We start from the raw sequence: 20,002 nt of genomic DNA, 5'->3' as shown, positions 1-20,002 counted from the left end.
TAATGCGCCCCTGTTAAATCTTTCTTTTTTTTCTTTTTTCTTTCGTTTGGCGCCTTTAACCAATTGCACTTTGCGAGTTGACGTGTTTTGATTTTATTTACTTTTTTTATTTTTATTTTTTTTATACCTTGCTTTTTTCGTTTTACCCACCCAAATAAATAAATAAATTCCAGATACATGTATGTGTACAGAAAAAGCCAAGGGCCCTGGGTTGGTGAATTAGAGAAGCAGAAAGATATGTAAGTATGGGAGGGATGAAGGCTGAAAAAAACAACCTTGTCCATCCACGATAGAAATGAGTGAAGATTCATAAAACAGGTGCCATCCAGACATACGATTTCTACCTGATTATTCGATTATATTTGCTGCTGCTACAGCTGCTGCTGGGATTCAAAAATCGACCCGTCCGTCGTGTCCCCGGCATGCTCACACCCCCCCCCCCCCCTCGCCCTCTTTTACTCGGTTTTTATTAACTGATTTGAATTGAATTTCATATATCATCTACGTTGCTCGACCATCAAAAAATCTCGTAGAGGGTCTGATCTGTCTGTCCGAGAAGGAAAAAAAAAAAAAAAAAAACACAGCTCCAGCTTTCTTGAAGAAACCAACCGACGGGCGACCCCCGTTCTCCCTCTCCATACAAACATGATATCACTATCTTCAACATCATTACATCTAGTTAGGTACACCTCAAATATCAAGTCAAATCATCATAAATCCTATAACTATTTCTGAAATTCCTTATCTATCTAGCTTCATTTTCTTTTTTTGGTGCGATCACAGAAACTCTGATGGTGAATACAATGCTCTCTACTATCAGTTGAGATAGTTATTATTACATTATGAAGATGGTATTGCGAATGTTTTTTTGTGAATTCATGGATGAGATAGGATAGGCACGTGACCAACACATTTCGATCCTCCATAGATCCTTGTAGATCCTTGTAGAGATCCTCGTAGGAGCTTGAAAGCTTCTTAACTTCCCGAGTTCATGAGTGGCAGCACTGACGATCCCGGTATTTTCTCACAATGCACGGTTAGAATCCTCCCTTGCCGCCATGCTACTGGCAACAGGAACAAGCCCTTGAAGCCGGCCATCGGTTCTTACCCCACGATGCTGGCGAGTGGACCACAAGCACCATCATCATGCCTGTAAGCTTCTGGCATCTTGATCTGAGCCACGACTCCTGGAGTGAAAACACATTTCTCTTTCCAGACGCCCCTTGGCCTATTCGAGAAGGTCATGGTTCCCTCTGTGCGGAAGAAGGTCTATTATCAGCGACAGCAGATCCGTGCCGGTGTCGTGACTCCCGAAGAAGCAGGAGCTCTGATACCGAGGTTTGACCTGAGGCTTGCGGCTGTAAAGGAGGAATACCGCGCCTGTGTGATAAGCTAGCACTATGGCCACTGGGTTATCCATAGCAAAAGGCCAACGTAACTATTGTGTTGAATGGTTGCGCTCATAGTGATATATATACCCGTGGGTGTGGTGGTGCGGCCCGGCCCACAGCCATCATGGCCACCCATCCCACCACTTATACACTGCGACTACCAGTTGCAGCATAGTGTGGGAACCACACCCGTACAAATAGTCAGAATGCAGAGGGGTAGTTGACCTGGGATTATCGAAGATTTATCCAGGGCCGTCTAGGTTGAGAATATTGAGCTCCTAGCTAGGCATTGTTCGGTATTTTTGCCAATGGCGATTCTGTAACAAAAGTAAATGCTCTGAAGCTTTCGCAATTTCCTACTTTATGATCTCCTTCTCGTTCCCTTTCTCCTTCCCCCACTGGCTCACACTCAAGTCACGGCTTCCCTATACTGTCTATGTTTATATGTTTTATATACCCCAATCACACAAAATGCCTCGTGGTTTAACTCATCTTCTCCAGTGCTTGCTTGCCGCCCAAGACGGCTTTTCGAACGTCGGTGGGGAACTTCATTTTGGTGATATCGGAACCGTAACCGTAACGGTTGTCATTCTTACAACGGCCGTCGAAACTGTGACGTTGGAGAATTGGGGGAATGATTCTACTTGTCATGAACGGGATTCGCATCCCGAACCTTGAGAACTCCCTAGCGATGAAGATAAAATGCTTCTATCTCCGACAAGACGATGAGAATGACTGGGAAAGGATACGGCGTGATATCCTCGACGTGGAGACTTTCTATAGCAGAATGGTCCGAGAGTCGCTGACCATTACAGATCAGTGCGCGGAGAAATTCCAGTTCGGTCTTTACCATTTGTTGGACAGCACAAGGACTGGAAGCCTCACCCTCAGTCAGTGGCATTCGCACATATCGGCCAGGCAGCTCAATAGAGACGCCAGACTCAAATGGTGGAGCCGTGCTGAGAGCAGGCTCTCTCGATGGTACCGGAGCTGGAGGCACACTGGGTTTGCTGTGGAGTATGAGGTCAAGGCCCCCACGGAGCTCGCTCTGCTTCGGCATGCCCTCCACTGCTGGCTTGCAGCCCGGTCCTCACATGGGGACTTCACCTGGTATCACAGGTGTTTCCGCCATGAGGATGCAAAGCTTTGCTGTATGTGTGAGCATAACAAGAGACCAGCTGTCAGACCATGCAACAGAGCAACAGCTATTGCTTATCTTGGGTCTTTGATCCTCTTGGACTTCATGGAGCTGCTGGAGCATGAAGGGCCATACCTTGGGGCCCAGGAGTGAATGCACAGTCCTGAGGACTGAGTCTTTTCAAGAGTTGCTATCTGAATTCTGTTCTCCCACTACTATGTATATAGAGATCTCTTTAGCATGGCATGTCCCCATGCTCTTTGGGAGGCTTCAGAGGTGCAGGTGTTGCCTGCACCCCTCCGGGGTGCTAAACAAGTACTGTACATACATACATACATTTGTTGGAGTTTCGTTTGGAGCTCAGCGCAAGTGGCCTAAGCGACTTCATCGCCACCGGGGGCAGGAAATCGATCCTGCCTTGGGAAAAGAGCACCAAGGATCAACATGATTACTTTGAATGCTTTGCCGAACGTAACGCGGATCCGTTAACCTGCGAGGTGGAGAAATCGGAGGAATGATGGCCGGGTGGATGGACTGTCATATGGTTCCCTTCTTACTTTCTTTTTTTCCCTTTTTTTTCTTCTTCCCTCCCCCACCTTCATGGTCTACTTCTCAGGAATATAGACAGCCAGCCATCGCTCAACCCTTGTTTTCTTTTCAAATACAGCGTGCCAACTCCATTTTGTACTTGAGCTTTCAGGGTTGTTTAGCGCGCCAAAAAGTGCCACGGGGTCAAAAAAGCTCGATCACCACCAGCGCCATGCTAGTGGTAGAGGGGAAGAACCAATCCAAACCAACTATATAGGCCCGAACGAAAGACATGTACCTGAACGTGTCTAAAAGTAGGGAGAGAGATATCATTCTAATAAACATAGTATTTTTTTTGACAAAGCATGCAGTCTCTACTATGCACAATGACCTTAACTGAAGCCACCACGCAGCCACTGACTCCAGATCGTGCTTAGTTCGTAGTTCTTTGGATTCTTCATCCCCTCTAGACTCGGCTCTAAGAGACAGGGATAGAATGGATATTTAGCTAATTATCTGCACCAAAGCAAATGCCAGTAATATCTCCTACCGCGTAATAAATAGAAAGTAACTCTATAATGACACTTTCTCATCTTACGCAGTACAACAGCAGTTAATATCCTCGTCCCGCGCTGCTGTTCCATAGCGCCGTTGACTCTCCTTAGTTCTTGCCCCTGCTGCCATCTCATCCTCCTCGCCGCCAACAGCACATCCGCCAACAAACTCCTGGATTCTTCGGATTCTCGCCCATCTATCCGCTTGCGAATCAAGCGGTGCGGTGCTTCATCCCGTCTCTCATCTCTCGTCTCCCATCTCTCGTCTCCCATTCCCTCATCCCTCATCCTCCTCGCTCAGTCTGGTGTTAGCGCCGTCAGCCATCAGCCATCAGCCATCCTCCCATTAATTACCGTAGCCGATCTGCAACGGTCCAACAACCGCTGTGCTGCTTGAATCGCGAAGATCGTCCTTGTTATTATTCTTGAATTTTTTTTTTCTGGTTTTAACCTTTTCATTCTTATCTCACATTTCTCCCTCTTTTCGCGTTGCCTCATGTGCTGCAGCTAGCAGTAACGGCGTGAAAACCTGCTCTGTCTTGAGTACACGGGCCCCGTTTTCAGGGGAGAGATAACATCGCCCGCTTAACTTCTCCGCAAGCACAACCCACCGCGCGTCCGAAACAGGGGGGTTTTTCCTAACGATTTAATGAAGCTGCTGCCATTCATTCCCTTAAGACTCCGTCTCCATGAACCTGTTACAACGCCGCCAACCCTCGCTGCCGCTCTTGTCGTTCCGGAACGCACCTTTCACTCCTTTGCCTCCTAACGGTATTCGAATCTGAAAATCAGTTAGCACATGGTTCCAAAGGTTCCAACGGATCCAACGGTTGTCCAGAACAATTTCGAAGTGGAAAATATCAAGGGGAACTCATCGCTGGAAACCTTAGCGGCATTGGCATATTTCTAGAAAACGGGGTTCCTCATGCTGTGAATCAAGGGGTCATCTATCGATAGTGCTATACAACTCCGCTCGCTTCTCTTCTCTCCCCTTTTCATTCTCCATTTCCTTTCATTCTCTCCCTTTTTCTTTACTTCCTTGATTACGATTCTGGGCATGGTATACTTGGCCACTCAGGGACCATGCCACCCGTTTCTTCCACCGATGGAAGCGAATGGTCTGGGGTTGACCGGTACCAGTCGATGGGTGGCAAGTCCGATCCACCGCAGTTCCCCGCTCTACCGCTCAGCCGGAGTGCCCTAGCTTCACCCCCAATGTCCGCTTCAGGTGGCCCACCTTATAGTCCGCTACAGATGCATGCTCCAGATGCCCCGGACCCTACTCCTAATGCCAGTAATAACACCAACGGCGGTCCTGTAAGTGCCAATGGCCTTGCTCCGCGCCGCCCATCGGACATGTCCCAGAACCCTTCGCCGCCCAGTTCCATCACATCCAAGTCGAGAGCGAGTGACGGCACCCTTTCCGATCAGAGAAGCAAGAGATACAAGATGATGGAGGACCTGCTGCTGAAGCACTACAACGTACTGAAACGATATTTGCATGGACAGGGACGGGAGGAGCTTACAGCGTCACGACCAAACAAGGCCCGCGACAAGCTCCTCAGACTCTCCCCGAGTCAGGTCATGGATCTTAGTACAGACGTGTATGACGAACTGCTCCGTCGCCAGGCCGTCTCTCCCAATCGGCCTGGTGGCCCCCGACCAGATGTACCCCCTTACCTTCCTCCACGTGCGGAATTCCACGAAAAGCGCAACCAAGCCCGTCAGGTCCTTTCCTCTCTCCAACCTCCCAGATTCAGAGACCTGGCTACAGACGTGCTGTGTGAGCTAGAACGGCGCTTCCCGCACTTCGCAGGCATGGATCGAAGTCGCAGAATAAGTCCCGCACCCAGCCTGCGCGGCGGCTACGATCCACGCCCGGGCTCCAATGGGTCGTTTGGCTATGGCCCAAATGGCTACCCTCCGCCTCCTCGATCCCAATCCAGAGGTCCGTTGCCCAATGGTCCCGGGCCCGGGTCTGGTCCTGGCGGAAGGGGCCTGCCACCGAATCCCCACCAAGGCAGCCGATTCCCTCCCCGACAAGGCTCGTTGAGTCAATCTTCTACCGGCGCCGGCGGTGCTGTTGGGCCGGGTTTAGGGATCAATGGAGAGACTATCCCTGAAAACGCACCTTTTCCAAAATCATTTCAGAGTAATACGATAGTGCCAAATAAGAGTACTATGGTAGAGGAGGAAGAGGATGGTGATGGTGATGGTGATGGCGATGAGGAGGAGGATGGGGCAAGTAGGTATGAAGATGATAATGATCCCGATCGACGGAGTGATGCGTTTGCATTGGATAAAGTATTACAGAGTCGGAGGACTACTACAACGGATGGTGTGGGTGTTGGTGGGGGTGGGGTTGGGGGTGGAGGCTCGGAAAAGGATAGGCTGATGTTGATGGAGGCACAAGGGCAAGTGTCTAAGTTGGAAAACCGAGTAGATGAGTTGGAGGGCGAGCTGAAAGCGAAAAATGAAGAGGCAGATCTACTCAGGGCAAGAGCCGAGAGTGATTCTAAAGTAGGATTTTTCCGGTTCTTTGTTGTTGTTTCAGAGCCCCTTTTGGTCGGCTTCTTACTTGTTATGTTGTTGGTTACAAGTCACTAACATTTTTGATTTATATTTGCAGGCTTGGGATACTGAGAGACGAGAGTGGGAAAATATGAAGGAAGATTGGGACCGTGCAAGAGACGCCTGGGACAAGATAAAGCTAGATTTGGAATTGAAGCTTTCGGAGGCGATGGATCTTAATGCTTCCCTACAGGATCAGTTGGAGGGCGAGCGGAAGGAATATGAAGCTTCAGAGCGCGATCTACAGCAGCAAATACAAGCTTTAGCTGCAGCGGCGGCTCAGAACACAGATACAGTCGCAGGTAATGGCATGTGGAAGTCGCGTGCTGAAGATATGGAACGGGAGAATCAGAAACTCAGAGAAGAGCTTCAAAAACAGCGAGAGGTGACCGAGCAGGTCCGAAAGGAGGCCTCCAACTTCCTACAGGATATGCGCACCCTCTCTGAACAGACTCAGGAGCAATGGGAACGTGAAGAACGCCTCACTCGGGACTTCCATCGGATGGAGGAGGAGGTCAAGATCTGGAAGAATCGCTATGCGAAGACGAAATCGCAGTTGCGACATCTACGATCTTCATCGAGTGGCTTGCCCGATGCCTTGCCCGGTGTCATGCAGGACGCCACAGTAGCAAGGGACAATGATCTAAGCCATCCAGATGGATTAGTCAAGGATGTGCACCTTACGAAATTCCAGATGTCGATCGATGAGCTACTACGCGCCGCACGAATTTCGGAGCCAGCACAGGTTCTCGAGCAGATGAAGGCCGTCGTCTTGGCCGTTCGCCATATCACCCAGGACATCGAACATGCGCAAGGGATGGGGGGAGACGAGCACTCGCCCCTTCGCAGTCGAGCAAAAACCCGCGTCTCCGCAACAGCCAACAACCTCATCACTGCTTCGAAAAACTTCGCAAGCTCCAACGGTATATCACCTGTCTCCTTACTCGACGCAGCCGCCTCCCACCTCTCCGCGGCCGTCGTCGAGCTCGTCCGCACCGTGAAAGTCCGGCCCACTCCTGCAGATGAATTTGGCGAAGATGACTATGCTGGAGATAACCCAGGCTCCACGCAGTCGCCATCATACTTCAGCGTCCCTCCCAGTCTGAGCAGGATGAGCGGGAATGACTCTGTCTACAGTGCCATCAGCTCGCCGCACTCGGTACGGTCACCCAGTCGGACGAATTCACGTATACCGCCTCTCCATCGGAAGACTTATTCGAGCGGACAGCTATTAGCAGGTGGGAGTTTGAAGTCTGGTCTCAGGATGAGGGAATTAGATGAGGAGTTGGAAGAGCTTAGGGTAATGATTAACCCCCAGCCCCTACTGGATTTGCTAACCCCTACTGCCTCACATCAAAGACTAACGAAGAAACAATGAACAACAGTTATACCTCGAAGATCAAACCGAAGGCGTCGTCCAATCTATCCAAGCCCTCGTCTCCTCGATCCGCGCCGAGCCAGACGACATGTCCGTCATCAGCACGCACATCAACGCCATCTCCGACGTCGTCGGCAAAGTTATCTCCGCCACAGAATCTGCCATGATACGCCAGCAACACAAACACCAAAACCCAGACCCTAACAGTATTCATGATAACGATAACGATAGATATAACAATAACAATCCTAATAATAATCCTAATAATAACACCATTACCCTCCGCGACCGTGCAGGCCCCATCATCCGTATCCTCGCCGATTGCCGCGACAGCCTCGCTGAGGTAGGCGAGGAGGGCAGCCGGGCTATGAGTGCTAGTGAGATGCGAGAGGTTACGGGGAAGTTGCCGCCGATTGCGTTTCGGATTGCGCGGGAGACGAAGGAGTTGGTTCAGCGGCTTGATCAGATGGAGATTATGGGGGTAGGCGTGCGTGAGGGTGGTGGTGGTGGACACGGTGGAAATGGAGGGCCAGTTGGGGGTTCAGATCCAGTCCCAGGTCCAGTGGGGAGGGTTGGGGTGGTGGAGGACCTTGACGATGATGATGATTTCCGATGAGATGAGATGAGATCCGATCAGATTGAGGGAATCGAACATCGAAATTAAAAAAGAAATATCGGGGGATTTCTGTTTTCCTTTTTTTGACATCCGAAAGCTCCCTCTCCCTGACGTTTTGCAGTCCGCTTCCTGGGTTTTCATTGATGTGACGTACCTACCTACCTACCTCTTCGTGATGATTAGATACAGGGAGGAGTCTTTCCTTACCTTACTTTTTTTGCTTTTGTCTTTTGTCTTCGATTCGACTTGTTCCCCTTTTCCCAGCCTTTCTCAGCAGCCCATTTTTGTTAGCTTTGTGACGAGAGCCTTGAGGCTATATACCTACGTTACCCGTCTCTGCATCAGTTTTTCTTTCCGTTTCTTTTCCTTTTTTGTCGCTCTATTTGTTCAGCAACATCATTTTTTCTCCTCATCTGCCTCTTCTGTCCCCCTTTCCCCACTTTCTATCTCCATTTGCCTTCAGAAAACATATTATCAATTCAATCAGATTTCTCAAGGCCTCCATTTCGCAAGGTCTATATTTCTGGCTTAGATTTTCTATTCTTTTCTTTCCCTCTCTTTCTTGTCTCGTTCTCACATAACCTTCCCTCTCTCCTCTTCTCCGACTCGTAAATAACCACCAAACCTTTTCTTTCACTGTATACATATATCATGCATGCCTTCTTTGACATACCATTTGATGGACTGTTAACAATATGCTTCTGGTTCCCTCCCGATTCATTTCTCCTTTCTACGGCAAGATATTGATCACCACTACCTTCTTCGTATATATGTATATTGATTCATTGGAGAGAGTTCATTTTCTGCATATAACCTAGCGGGTATTTTTTTTTTTTTTCTTGTATATCATCTCGAATATTTATTTATTTGCTTGTTTTATAAAGGTCTCGTGGCAGTAGGGTGTTTTGTCCCGGGAGCCTACCTTCTGCGTTTGATGTACTGTATAATAGGACAGTGTTTCTCCCTCTGATTTTTGTGGGCACAATACACAGCACCCGTTTGTTTCGCGCTTTCTTACCTTTCAGTATATATTTGGCAAGCATGTGTCATGTTATATGCCTCGTGATAAATAATTGTATACTATATTATATATATATAGTTTTGAGCCTGTGATAATCGTGTGCTGTGAAATTCTTTACTGGATTTTAGTTACTAGTACTGGTAGTCACTCTGTTATTGTTCGATGCTTCTGCGAATCATGAGTTGATAAGGATTGGTGAATCTGATGGATTTAACTGAGAAGAAATGAGATCACGTTATATATATATATATATTATCCTCGCTAACTAGCTAACTAGCTAACTATCTCAGCTCCATCATTTCAGTAAACCTGGACGATGCATGATGTCGGAGGCTGTTGCTCCATCGTAATCACCCGGTTTTTACCTCGTAATTTATTGCAAGTGCCAAAACGTGAAAAAAAAGAAAAGCAAAAAAAGGGGGCTCTCATCCCTTTTCCACTACGGCAGGTGACAACCGCCTATCATGCACCCTGCTCCATTCTCCAGCTGCTCGGTTTTTCCTTCAAGAAACTTTTCCTTGTATCGTTGTCAGGACCATCATCAATCAATTCCGAGCCGCCGCAAGGTAATTTTTGTATGTAAGTATATATATATATATATATATATATATATTCCCCTCCACGTCACATCTCTTTCTGTTCTCTCGCGACAATTGTGTGTTTGGCACATAGCTTTGTCAGAGGGGAGGGCAAAGCAAATCCAAGGTAGCTTTTCCAATGCGCCCAACAGCCAAAACGACCAACAGGCCATTGAAACGGAAGGGAGGCGTGGATTGGACAGGATCCCTCCGCAGCAGACGTTGGTGTGGACGTGGAGCATGGAATGACGAAAAAATAAAAAACCATCTGGGTGTTCTTGTCCTGCCTGTCCCCTGCAGCTGGATCTTTGACCCAGTGCAAAATGCCGACGCAAACCTTGGAAGCGAAGAGAAAACTTGGAGGGAAGGGTGAGGAATAGCAGCAGTGGGCTAACTTGTCTCCCGTAGATTAGTTGCACCCGTCTGTATTTGCGCTTTGAGCTGCCGTGTTTTTGTGGTTTATTTCTCTGCTTCGTCGACTGCTGCTGCTTCTGTGTTGTTGTTTACAACTAGTGCAGTATATCTTTGGTATAAGCGGTTTGTTTCTTTTTTGTTCTTTCACTCTTGGATTTGTGTATGTTGGATGATAGTTGCATCTATCAACTGGTGCTCTGCAAGTCCAGTGACGAGCTGCTGATGCGGGCTGACCTGTTTCAGAATACCACGCCAGCCGTACCGTACCGTACCAACACCGTACCAACACCGTACCGTACCGTACCGAGCCCTGCCGCCCAGGCAAACCGCGCAAACATGCCCCTCCTCGCCCGCTGCCCCACCTTGCTCTCTTCCCCTCCTCGTCCTTTTTCTTCGCTCGCCTCCTCCCTCCTCCGTTCTTCCTCCTCGCCTTCCTCCTATTCCACCCTCGCTTCGTCTTCGTCGTCTCCCCTACGCTCTCTCTACGCCTCCAACCAGTCCTTCTCAAACGCCCGTCTCCGTGCTTTTCACGCTTCCGCAGCAGCCATGACGAGAACTTTCTTCGAGGTCGAGTACGCCGACCCGGCCCAGCCCAACAAGTGTATGTAGTTGACCCCTCCCTATACCTATACCTACCTCCACTTGGCCTTCTTGTCCCTTTTGTCCCTTATTGTTTCCTGTTGGCTACTACTGGAGGAAATTGGTATCAAACACCAATTTCGATTTTCATCAATTCTGTATCCATTCATCATCTCACAAGCATCTCCCACCCTCTCCCCTTCCAACGTTATCATCAAAGAATACCATCAATTGCATCTACCATTTGAGGTTCAATCGAGGGTTGCACTTCCAAGGTTTGCGTGTTTAGCTAGCTGACTAAACCCCACCTTCACCTGACTTACTATATAGCTACCGTTGGCCGAATTGAGTTTGAACTCTTTAGCGATGTCGTTCCCAAGACCGCCGAGAACTTCCGTGCCCTCTGCACTGGCGAGAAGGGCTTTGGCTACAAGGACTCCATCTTCCACCGTGTCATCCCTGATTTCATGCTCCAGGGTGGTGACTTCACCCGTGGCAACGTATGAATCATCTATTTTCTTATCCATGTATTTTTCTAGGATATATATATATATCTAAGCGAGACTGTTCTTTAAAACTAACGGCTTGCTTCTGTCTCGTTTTAACAGGGCACTGGTGGCAAATCGATCTACGGCGAGAAGTTCGCTGATGAGAACTTCAAGTGCACCCATGAAGGCCCTGGTATGCTTTCCATGGCCAATGCTGGGCCCAACACGTATGTACCCCAAAAAGCCTTGCTTACACTGTCCTTATATATACCTCTTGAGCTCTCTCCTCCATCTAACCATCAGCTAACCTACTTTTACCTTTTCGTTTAACAGCAACGGCTCCCAATTCTTCATCACCACCGCGAAGACCAGCTGGCTTGATGGCAAACATGTCGTCTTCGGCAAGGTCGTAGAGTGCCCGTCGACAAGACTCGGCCCCAACCAGAAGCAGTCCATGGATGTTGTTCGCGACATCGAGAGCGCTGGCAGCAGCTCCGGGGCCATCAAAACATCCATCAAGCCCAAGATCGTCAACTGTGGTCAGGTTTAAAAGAAGATTGATTGTTCCCCATGGAGGGTGTGTAGATGAAAAATTGCTTTTCTTCTGCTTCTTTTCTTTGCTTTCTTTTAGAGAACTTCTTTTTTGTTCTGCGATGGGGAAGGCGCGGGAAAAGGAGGGGAGAAGTTGCTTTGTCATGTCATGTAACAGAATTAAGGTAGCGGGGCGGAAAGCGGCAGAAGGTGGGGAAGATGTTCGTTTTTAGCTGCAGAGAAGCGTTTTGGTGGGAGGGAAAAAATTAGGCTCTTGTTTTCATTAACTAGAAAAAAAAACCCCTCCAGAACCAAAACAGAAAAAAAAGAAAAAAAACCGCACACAAAAGGAAAAAAGAAAAAAAAGGGCCACTGCAAAGTTATTTCGTTCACTCCAATGTAATCTCAACAGCAATTCAACCTGACCTAATACTTTTGCTGGCCGTGTACATGTAACTCAGTTTTCTCTCTGTTGTTATTACCATGAATAATGAATAGTATGTCGAAATAAATAAATGGATGGGAGGGAGTCTCAGAAGAATTCAACTCAACGAACCAGCGGGACGAAATGCGCCCTGATGTAGGTGTAGAATACATCCTTAAGTAGATCTTTAGCTTTTATGTTATGGGCGGGTGTGTTGGGATATCTTCAACGGTGGCGGTGTTTTCATTTTCATTTTCAATTTTCAATTTCCTTTTCCTTCTTCCTCTTCCTCTTCTCCTTCTGGTGAACGGGAGTTTACTACCAGGTGAACGTAGAAAATGTACTACTAGGATGGCTTGAGAAAATAATTTAACATACGCATGTGCCGTGTCTGTCCGTGGAGACATGTCATTCATCTGCACTATATGCTAAGCGGTTCGTATTTTGGTGAGTGCTCAATGCTAGTAGTAACATTGGTGATGTCTGTCTGAGCTCCATGCATCTTCTGATGCGTGGTGGGTGGTTTGCCAGCTTCCTTCTTCCCCTCCTTGCCTTGTATTTTAAATAACATCAGCGCCCGCGAATGTCTGGGTCTGCAAGTAGCCAAGACGGCTAAAAAACAAATGAGGCCCGGCTCTTTCAAGATGTCTCTTCGAGTTCCCACGTAGATATTTCTTGATTGCTTGGTTTCGGCTAGCACCCGAGCACCATAGGCCGGAAGGCAGCACTTCAGCAAGTTGTGTTTGCCAAATGCTCGCCTGGTAAGTAGTAACGTGCAATGACTGCTGAACGGGGTAATGGTGATGGGACACAAACAGCTTTGTTCATTGTTCGACACCAGTCAATACTTCACCCTCCCCTTCTAGCACCTTCCGTCCCGCTGCTTTCACAACGCCATTCAGTATCTCCCTAACCTGTTTACACCCGTCCAGCCCTACTGCAAACATAGTTTCCAGATATGAAATATGTACGCCAGCCCCCATCTGGACTATCGACAGCATCTGGTTCTCCTCTTGGTCGTCCATGGAATCGTCGCCCGTGGGTGCAGGGTTCGTATTCGCGACAGTCATGAATGGAAGTTCTTGTTCTTCAGGCATGGACATGTCAAGAAGCGGATCCAAACTTTCGTTAATTCCGCCGCCCACGCGAGTAAGTTCAGGTTCGGCCGGCGTGGATGCTCTTCCGCTCATTCCGACGGTGCAAGCGCAAAGAAGGCCCGGCATTGGTATCCCAGCATCCACCAGTGCTAGAGTGCATGCGTTTATGCATGCTGCGAAGAGGGAGCCGTCGGACGATAGGACAGAAACATGGAGGGATATTGTGCTATGCGGATATATGTGGGTGTGGAGATGTGGCTGAAAGGCATCACGGAGGGCGAAGGCTAGATCTGTAGATGCTTGTCTGAAGCTTTGGATCAGAAATTGTTCTATGTGCAACAACAACAACAGCCCATGCAACGTTGGAAGAAAGGATGTAAACTAACGAACCTATCGCCTCCGCCACCAGTTGCACTCTTCTTTTTCCTGTCAACGCCGGAAAAGCCTGCAACATTAACGGCAACGGATACAACAGCCCCCTCACGAGCGGGGCCCGTTGCTTCGGATCGTCGGCCTTCTGCTGGACCATGAACCATGCAGATAACCACTGTATTGCCCATTGAGAGGTATGATGATCCAGAGCTGGCAGGGTTCGTAGAGATCTGGGCCTGCATTAAGCGGAGTTCATTCCAACGCCTGCCGTCAAGCCGAAGCCTGGTAAGGCGGTATGTTGTTGAGGTGTCGAGGGGCATTTCGAAGGATGACTTGTGTAATCCTCCAGAACTGGGCCTGAAGGCCTTTTGACGATCTGATCACTGAGTAACTGCTGGTATGAACATAGCCTAGTAGATAGCCTGCTAGTCGATGTCATAAAGCGCCGAGATACAGGTGTATATTTCCTCGTGAGGAAAGAAAAGTCGGTATGCTACGAATGGTGGGGGTCGTTCTAATAGATGCGGATTTTTATACTAAGGAATTCAACGGGAACAAGTCAATAGATGGAGATCGAAGATGTCAAATTGGCAGAAAAATCAATTCTTCCTCCTGGGCAATTAGGGTGTAAAAATGGAACTCATTGCTGATTCCACGCAATCTTTGATATCCCCAGCTTGAGGAAAAGAAATAAATCTTTGTAACTAATCAAGCTTTTTACCTGTTTAGGAAATTTTTATTTTGTCCTTCTGATCATGTGACTCGCGAAACTCTCGCGACTTGCCTCGCGCTTTAAAATATCTCCCCGCATCATGCCTCAAACATCGTAAAATATCAACGTGTGGAATTGCTTGTGGGAACTACCTGAGGATGGTCTCCCAGTGGGAGTTGGAGAACTCCGATGCCACAACTCAAAGTGATGATGATGTGAGCGACGATGATTTGTGCTACCCAAGAGCAGCACCCAAGAGAGCGCGGTACCAGAGTGAGAACGATGGAATCGGAGGTATGATACCTGTATTATTCGCGTCGGTCTTATGAAGCTAATAGGGATAAATTATAGGAAGGCCTTTATTGCCAGAACATTTGAAGCTGGCCCGCAACTCAGAGCGGACTTCTGGACGCATAACGCAGGAGGTGATACCGGTTTCAGACGAGGAATTTGATGATGTAGCTGGTTTCAACGATGGCGCAGCCACCTATGAGAAATTCAAAAATAGAAGGCAACTCAAGCGCAAGAGAGCCGCCGCCAGAACACGCAAAACTAAAGGCGCATCTGGAAATCCTATTGTCGGCAAGCGGCCAAACAGAACGGGAGCTAATACATCCCGCAAACGTCAGCGGCAATTAAGGGAGTACGGAGAATTATCTTCTGATGACGATATGATGGAATACATGCTCCCGAGTTATATTCAAAACCGCCGCTCAACATTTGACAAGAAAATAACCTTTCTGAAAGAGGCAGGATTGAAGCTACCCCCAAGTTTTGACGATGTTGAGTTCTCTGATGACGAAAACCTGGAGGCTCTGAGCGAGAAGCCGAATTTTCAGAACGCCACTCCGTCGCGGAAGTATGAAGACATACAACTCCCTTATTCTCTGGGCTTGATTCCAGCTCCGATTGCACAATGGCTACGGGATTATCAAGTCCAGGGGGTTGAATTTCTACATGAATTATTTGTTTACCAAAAGGGAGGGATCCTTGGAGATGACATGGGCTTAGGAAAAACAGTGCAAATTATAGCGTTCTTGACTGCAGCATATGGGAAAACAGGAGATGAGCGGGATGCTAAACGTATGCGGAAGATGAGGCGGAGGGGAGACAGAGTTTGGTATCCTAGAACTCTGATTATTTGTCCCGGGACCCTTTTGCAAAACTGGAGATCGGAATTGGATCGATGGGGGTGGTGGCATATTGAGGTATATCATGGTGCTGGGAAGGAGGAGGCTTTGCAATCTGCCGCCGCCGGAAGACTGGAGATCATGCTCACAACCTACAAAACATACGTGCTCAATAAAGACGCTCTGAACATGGTTGAATGGGACTGTATTGTTGCAGATGAGTGCCATATTTTCAAGGAAAGGAAATCGGAAACCGCCCAGTCGATGAACGAAATCAACGCTCTTTGCCGGATTGGCCTTACTGGCACAGCAATCCAGAACAAATACGAAGAGCTCTGGACACTGCTCAACTGGACCAACCCCGGGAAATTTGGCCCGGTGTCCACGTGGAAATCCACGATTTGCGAGCCGTTGAAATTAGGACAGTCCCATGATGCAACAGTATACCAGCTTAGCAAAGCGAGGAAAACTGCAAGGAAGCTTGTTGAGAACCTGCTACCCCCTTTCTTCCTCAGGCGCATGAAAACGCTTATCGCAGACCAATTACCGAAGAAGAGTGATCGAGTTGTATTTTGTCCCCTCACGCCTACCCAAGCTGACGCATACGAGAGGGTTTTGGATAGTGATATCATTGAGTATATTAAAACTTCATCCGACAAGTGTCACTGCGGATCAGGCAAGAAGTCTGGCTGGTGTTGTCGTATGCACTTACCTCAAGGTGGGAAGTGGCAAAGTTATGTCTTTCCAGCAATTTCGAACTTGCAAAAGCTCAGTAACCACCTCGCAATTCTTATTCCGCAATCACAAGATCCAACAGAGAAGCAAGACAAAGACCTGGAGATGCTTCAGATCGCTCTACCGGACCAGTGGCGACAGTTATATGCTACTAGAGATTCGATCCTTAACTACGCAAACCACGAGTTTTGCGGAAAGTGGAGGGTGCTGAAGAAGCTTCTCAGGTGGTGGCATGGCAATGGTGACAAGGTCCTTGTCTTTTCCCATAGCGTTCGACTGCTTAAAATGCTTCAGATGCTTTTCAAGCATACCAGCTATAATGTCAGTTATTTGGATGGTGCTATGAGCTACGAGGACAGAGCAAAAGTCGTTGACCATTTCAACGCCGATATTCGGGAATTTGTATTTCTGATCTCTACCCGGGCTGGTGGAGTAGGCCTAAACATTACCTCTGCCAACAAAGTCGTTGTTGTCGACCCAAATTGGAATCCCGCGTATGACCTCCAGGCACAGGACCGTGCATATCGTATTGGGCAAGCTAGGGATGTGGAGGTTTTCCGGTTAGTCTCTGCGGGCACGATTGAGGAAATTGTTTATGCCCGCCAAATATACAAGCAACAACAAGCAAACATCGGGTACACGGCCAGCACTGAACGGCGGTACTTCAAAGGAGTCCAGGAGAAGAAGGACAGGAACGGCGAGATATTTGGGCTCTCTAACATGTTCCAGTATCAAGGTGACAGCATTGTCCTAAGAGACATCGTCAATAAGACAAACGTGGCAGAAAGCAAGGTCGGCGTTAAAATTGTCGATATCGAGTTGGAGGACACCAAGGATGGACTTGATGAACAACCCTTGCCTTCACCCAAAGGTGAGGAGGAGGACGGTGCAATGAGTCAACTAGCGGCTATGATCCGGGGTGAGGATCCTGCAACGAATAACAATACCAAAAATGCTGTCCCAGCAAAACATGACCCAATCCAAGCCATATTAGTCCGAGCGGGCGTTGAATATACACATGAGAACTCTGAAGTCATTGGATCGTCAAAAATCGAGGAACGCCTTAGTCGTCGTGCTGAGATGGCAATTGATGGGACCAGCTTTGGTGAGGAGCAGGTCTTCGAAGCCTCTCAAGATGACCTTACTTTGCCCCTTGACGCTAAATATGGTAGAAAGCATGTTCTGTTTAAATATCACCCACCTGAGGATGTAAAGAGGCGCCAGTTTTGCAGTATGTCTAAGCGGTTTGGATTTGATAACCCGACCGAGTTTGCCCTAGTTGTTGAGAGCATGACACAGGCACAGAGGAGGAGTTATTTGGCCAGATGGTATCGAGAGCGTCAGGCCGCGCTGATGAGCGGGATGAATACGCCGATCAAGAATAATGATGATGGTGATGATGATGCGAATCTGTTGCAGAGTATACCGCAAGAGGAGCCTCCAGGCTGATATTTTTTCATCCGTTGTGATTCCAACATTGCATTCCAAAAGCTGAAATCAATTTCTGACTATCGCGGTCAGGAATGGGTCATCTCGCGGGCCGCTGTACAAGGAGCGTCAGATACCTATTTTCACTGGAATAACTCTAAACTTGGGTCGGTTGAAAACCCGACCTGGGGTTTTACATATGAGGACCATCCATACTACATTATGTAACCAGCAGTGGCAACTTCAACCAGGCTACAGCTGAACGACTGTATAGACTGACTTTACCTACATGGCGTGAAAATGATTTCAAGTCAGCTACTATGAGGTCTATGTCCCATTCTGTTCCCAGTCTTCCCTTTCCCCTTATGCGGCCAAACTCTCCTCCAAATGAAGGCTCATATTGGTTAGCCATCTGGCTTGCGAAAACAAGGCAGAGACTAAGCATGGAAAACATGGAGAAGCTCTGCGCGAAAAGTAACGCACTGCCATTCAGATAGGCGTGAAGTGCTATATGACAATGTAAATCAGATGTAACCCCAACGCCACGCTTCGCAAAAGGAATAGTTATAAAACAAAACATACACGCGCGTTGTACGTGAAATTATACAAGTACCCTGCGCATCAAGAGTTTCCTAGCCAGGGGTCAAAACCAAGAAAGAGTCCATAGTGCCGGAAGATTCGGCCACTTCTCCTGCCACTTGGCTAGTATCTCAGGAACCTGGTCATCGAAACATCTCCTAGCTTCACCGGTCCCCTGATCCCAACCATTCGTCCCATTAATCCTCCGCTCCTGGTCCGCCGCACTATTGAGCCTATCAGCCAGGTCGAGAATCGCTTTGGAACCAACCAACGCTTCCTCGTGATTATCGCGAATGTCGACATTGAATACGTGCACCGGGCGATTCAAGGGTGCACCGCGGTTCATCAAGTCATCAACCACAGCATCCCAACATCGTTCCTCGCAGGTAATGATAGCATCGACCAAGCCGCCCTCCGTACCCAGCGCACCCTTGTCCCCTCTCGACACATGGTCCAGCCGTGGCATGCCAGGCACCCATTCTTGGAACCGTTCCGGGCCCCATTTCACGCTTTTGTTTCGCTCGAGCATGGGCAGAACGCCATTATTCCGGTATAACCTGGGGTCTTTTTGCAATAATTCGTCGTACATTTGAGCGTAAGATACAGTGTTGAAGTTATAGACGTTAGGTTGTGCGATGGATGGGCCTGGGAGTCGGACAAGGGATCCGGTGCCAAATGAGATTACTGGATATGAGGAAGGGGGTGCGGAGAGGCGGTTGTGCGCCTCCATTGAACGATTTTGGTTGGCCGCGCATACAGTGCAGAATTTAAGTTTATAGGAGGTAGATGACGGGTGAGGGGGGGGTGGTGTTGGTGAGTCATCGGCGGTGCCATCCAGTCCTGTCGGAGGCGTTGAAGCAGAAGGCTCTTGTGGTGGAGGGGGAGGCGGGGGAGGTGGTGGAGTTGAACTTGTTGTTCGAGCAAGTCGAGGGTCCGCACTCATGTTGCTGGTTTATTTGTCTGCTGTTGCGGGGTCCCCTGACCTGTTTCTTGTATAGTAAAGTCCAAAAAAAACTGTCGAGAACTCAGATGTATAGTATATATGATTTTGTAGCACGAGATTGCCGAAAAGGGAGGATGAGTGGTCCGATTACTGATGAGATGAACTCGCTAGGAAGCTTGCAGTCAGCAGTGTGAATCAACATATTCCAACTAACTCACGGAATGGGTATGCACAACTTCGATAGTGGGAATTCAGATTGATATGTATATTTTGCGTATTTTAAGTGTATCCTCATATGTGAGAATAGGACAGCTCCAATAAGAAGATTCATCATTTTTGGGGGAAAGAGGCCGGACGCGCAGCATTAAAGCGTACAGAATTGGGACTTCACGACATACCTTAATAGAATTGCTCATACTCTGCAGACAGCCGGGTGGCTGTAAGCTTCCTTAGAAGAATCCTGTCTCTTTGAGCCTGTTTTTAGTTGTTTGGAAATATTTCGGTGAAGTTGGAAGTTTTAGGAAAGCTGTTGTGAAAGCCGGCTTAGTCATCAATTTCTCCCAAGTCGTCCAACCTGCATACTAATAATTACTCCAGCATGCCTTTGCGCAGCATATTGTATGCTCGACATATATCTACGTGAGTGGATATTGATAACATATGAAGATTTGGGATTACCTGAGTGTTGTAGCTGAGTAATAGCTGATAACCTCTATAACGCACGTCGTTGGCTGAAGGTACATTATTATTCTACATATCCATCCAGCTCTAAATGAAACGCCTGAGCTTTTCATA

General features: G+C 48.1%; 8 protein-coding genes across 8 annotated transcripts; 5 read left to right on the top strand and 3 right to left on the bottom strand.

The window, feature by feature from the left end:
- Window positions 1-842: 842 nt before the first annotated feature.
- On the top strand, window positions 843-1,396 carry HCBG_00413 (uncharacterized protein; the record flags this gene model as incomplete). The annotated part of the gene is made up of 3 exons (XM_045427463.1): window positions 843-851; window positions 1,042-1,152; window positions 1,217-1,396. 3 exons carry the CDS (start codon window positions 843-845, stop codon window positions 1,394-1,396), a joined length of 300 nt encoding a protein of 99 aa, XP_045291438.1.
- A 629-nt stretch (window positions 1,397-2,025) lies between these two features.
- Window positions 2,026-2,682, top strand: HCBG_00412 (uncharacterized protein; the record flags this gene model as incomplete). The annotated part of the gene is made up of 1 exon (XM_045427462.1): window positions 2,026-2,682. The coding sequence occupies one exon, from the start codon at window positions 2,026-2,028 to the stop codon at window positions 2,680-2,682; it is 657 nt and encodes a 218-aa protein (XP_045291437.1).
- Window positions 2,683-3,449: 767 nt separating this feature from the next.
- HCBG_00411 (uncharacterized protein) lies at window positions 3,450-4,670 on the bottom strand (the record flags this gene model as incomplete). Its single annotated transcript, XM_045427461.1, has 4 exons — window positions 3,450-3,535; window positions 3,656-3,907; window positions 4,359-4,392; window positions 4,647-4,670. 4 exons carry the CDS (start codon window positions 4,668-4,670, stop codon window positions 3,450-3,452), a joined length of 396 nt encoding a protein of 131 aa, XP_045291436.1.
- A 297-nt stretch (window positions 4,671-4,967) lies between these two features.
- HCBG_00410 (uncharacterized protein) lies at window positions 4,968-8,176 on the top strand (the record flags this gene model as incomplete). The annotated part of the gene is made up of 3 exons (XM_045427460.1): window positions 4,968-6,131; window positions 6,241-7,341; window positions 7,568-8,176. The coding sequence occupies 3 exons, from the start codon at window positions 4,968-4,970 to the stop codon at window positions 8,174-8,176; spliced, it is 2,874 nt and encodes a 957-aa protein (XP_045291435.1).
- A 2,349-nt stretch (window positions 8,177-10,525) lies between these two features.
- Window positions 10,526-12,237, top strand: HCBG_00409 (peptidylprolyl isomerase; the record flags this gene model as incomplete). The annotated part of the gene is made up of 4 exons (XM_045427459.1): window positions 10,526-10,790; window positions 11,099-11,268; window positions 11,377-11,483; window positions 11,590-12,237. The coding sequence occupies 4 exons, from the start codon at window positions 10,526-10,528 to the stop codon at window positions 11,804-11,806; spliced, it is 759 nt and encodes a 252-aa protein (XP_045291434.1).
- Window positions 12,238-13,035: 798 nt separating this feature from the next.
- HCBG_00408 (exonuclease) lies at window positions 13,036-14,000 on the bottom strand (the record flags this gene model as incomplete). The annotated part of the gene is made up of 2 exons (XM_045427458.1): window positions 13,036-13,612; window positions 13,699-14,000. 2 exons carry the CDS (start codon window positions 13,998-14,000, stop codon window positions 13,036-13,038), a joined length of 879 nt encoding a protein of 292 aa, XP_045291433.1.
- A 550-nt stretch (window positions 14,001-14,550) lies between these two features.
- On the top strand, window positions 14,551-17,706 carry HCBG_00407 (CHR9/SNF2/SWI2; the record flags this gene model as incomplete). Its single annotated transcript, XM_045427457.1, has 2 exons — window positions 14,551-14,686; window positions 14,744-17,706. 2 exons carry the CDS (start codon window positions 14,551-14,553, stop codon window positions 17,704-17,706), a joined length of 3,099 nt encoding a protein of 1,032 aa, XP_045291432.1.
- Window positions 17,707-18,328: 622 nt separating this feature from the next.
- On the bottom strand, window positions 18,329-19,207 carry HCBG_00406 (transcription/RNA-processing factor Ssu72; the record flags this gene model as incomplete). The annotated part of the gene is made up of 1 exon (XM_045427456.1): window positions 18,329-19,207. One exon carries the CDS (start codon window positions 19,205-19,207, stop codon window positions 18,329-18,331), a length of 879 nt encoding a protein of 292 aa, XP_045291431.1.
- Window positions 19,208-20,002: the final 795 nt, after the last annotated feature.

Source organism: Histoplasma capsulatum, assembly GCF_000150115.1.
Source record: "Histoplasma capsulatum G186AR genomic scaffold supercont2.1, whole genome shotgun sequence".
NCBI classification, from domain to species: Eukaryota; Fungi; Ascomycota; class Eurotiomycetes; order Onygenales; family Ajellomycetaceae; genus Histoplasma; species Histoplasma capsulatum.
The sequence above is the reverse complement of the archived record's forward strand: the minus strand, read 5'-3'. Positions and strand labels throughout refer to the sequence as shown.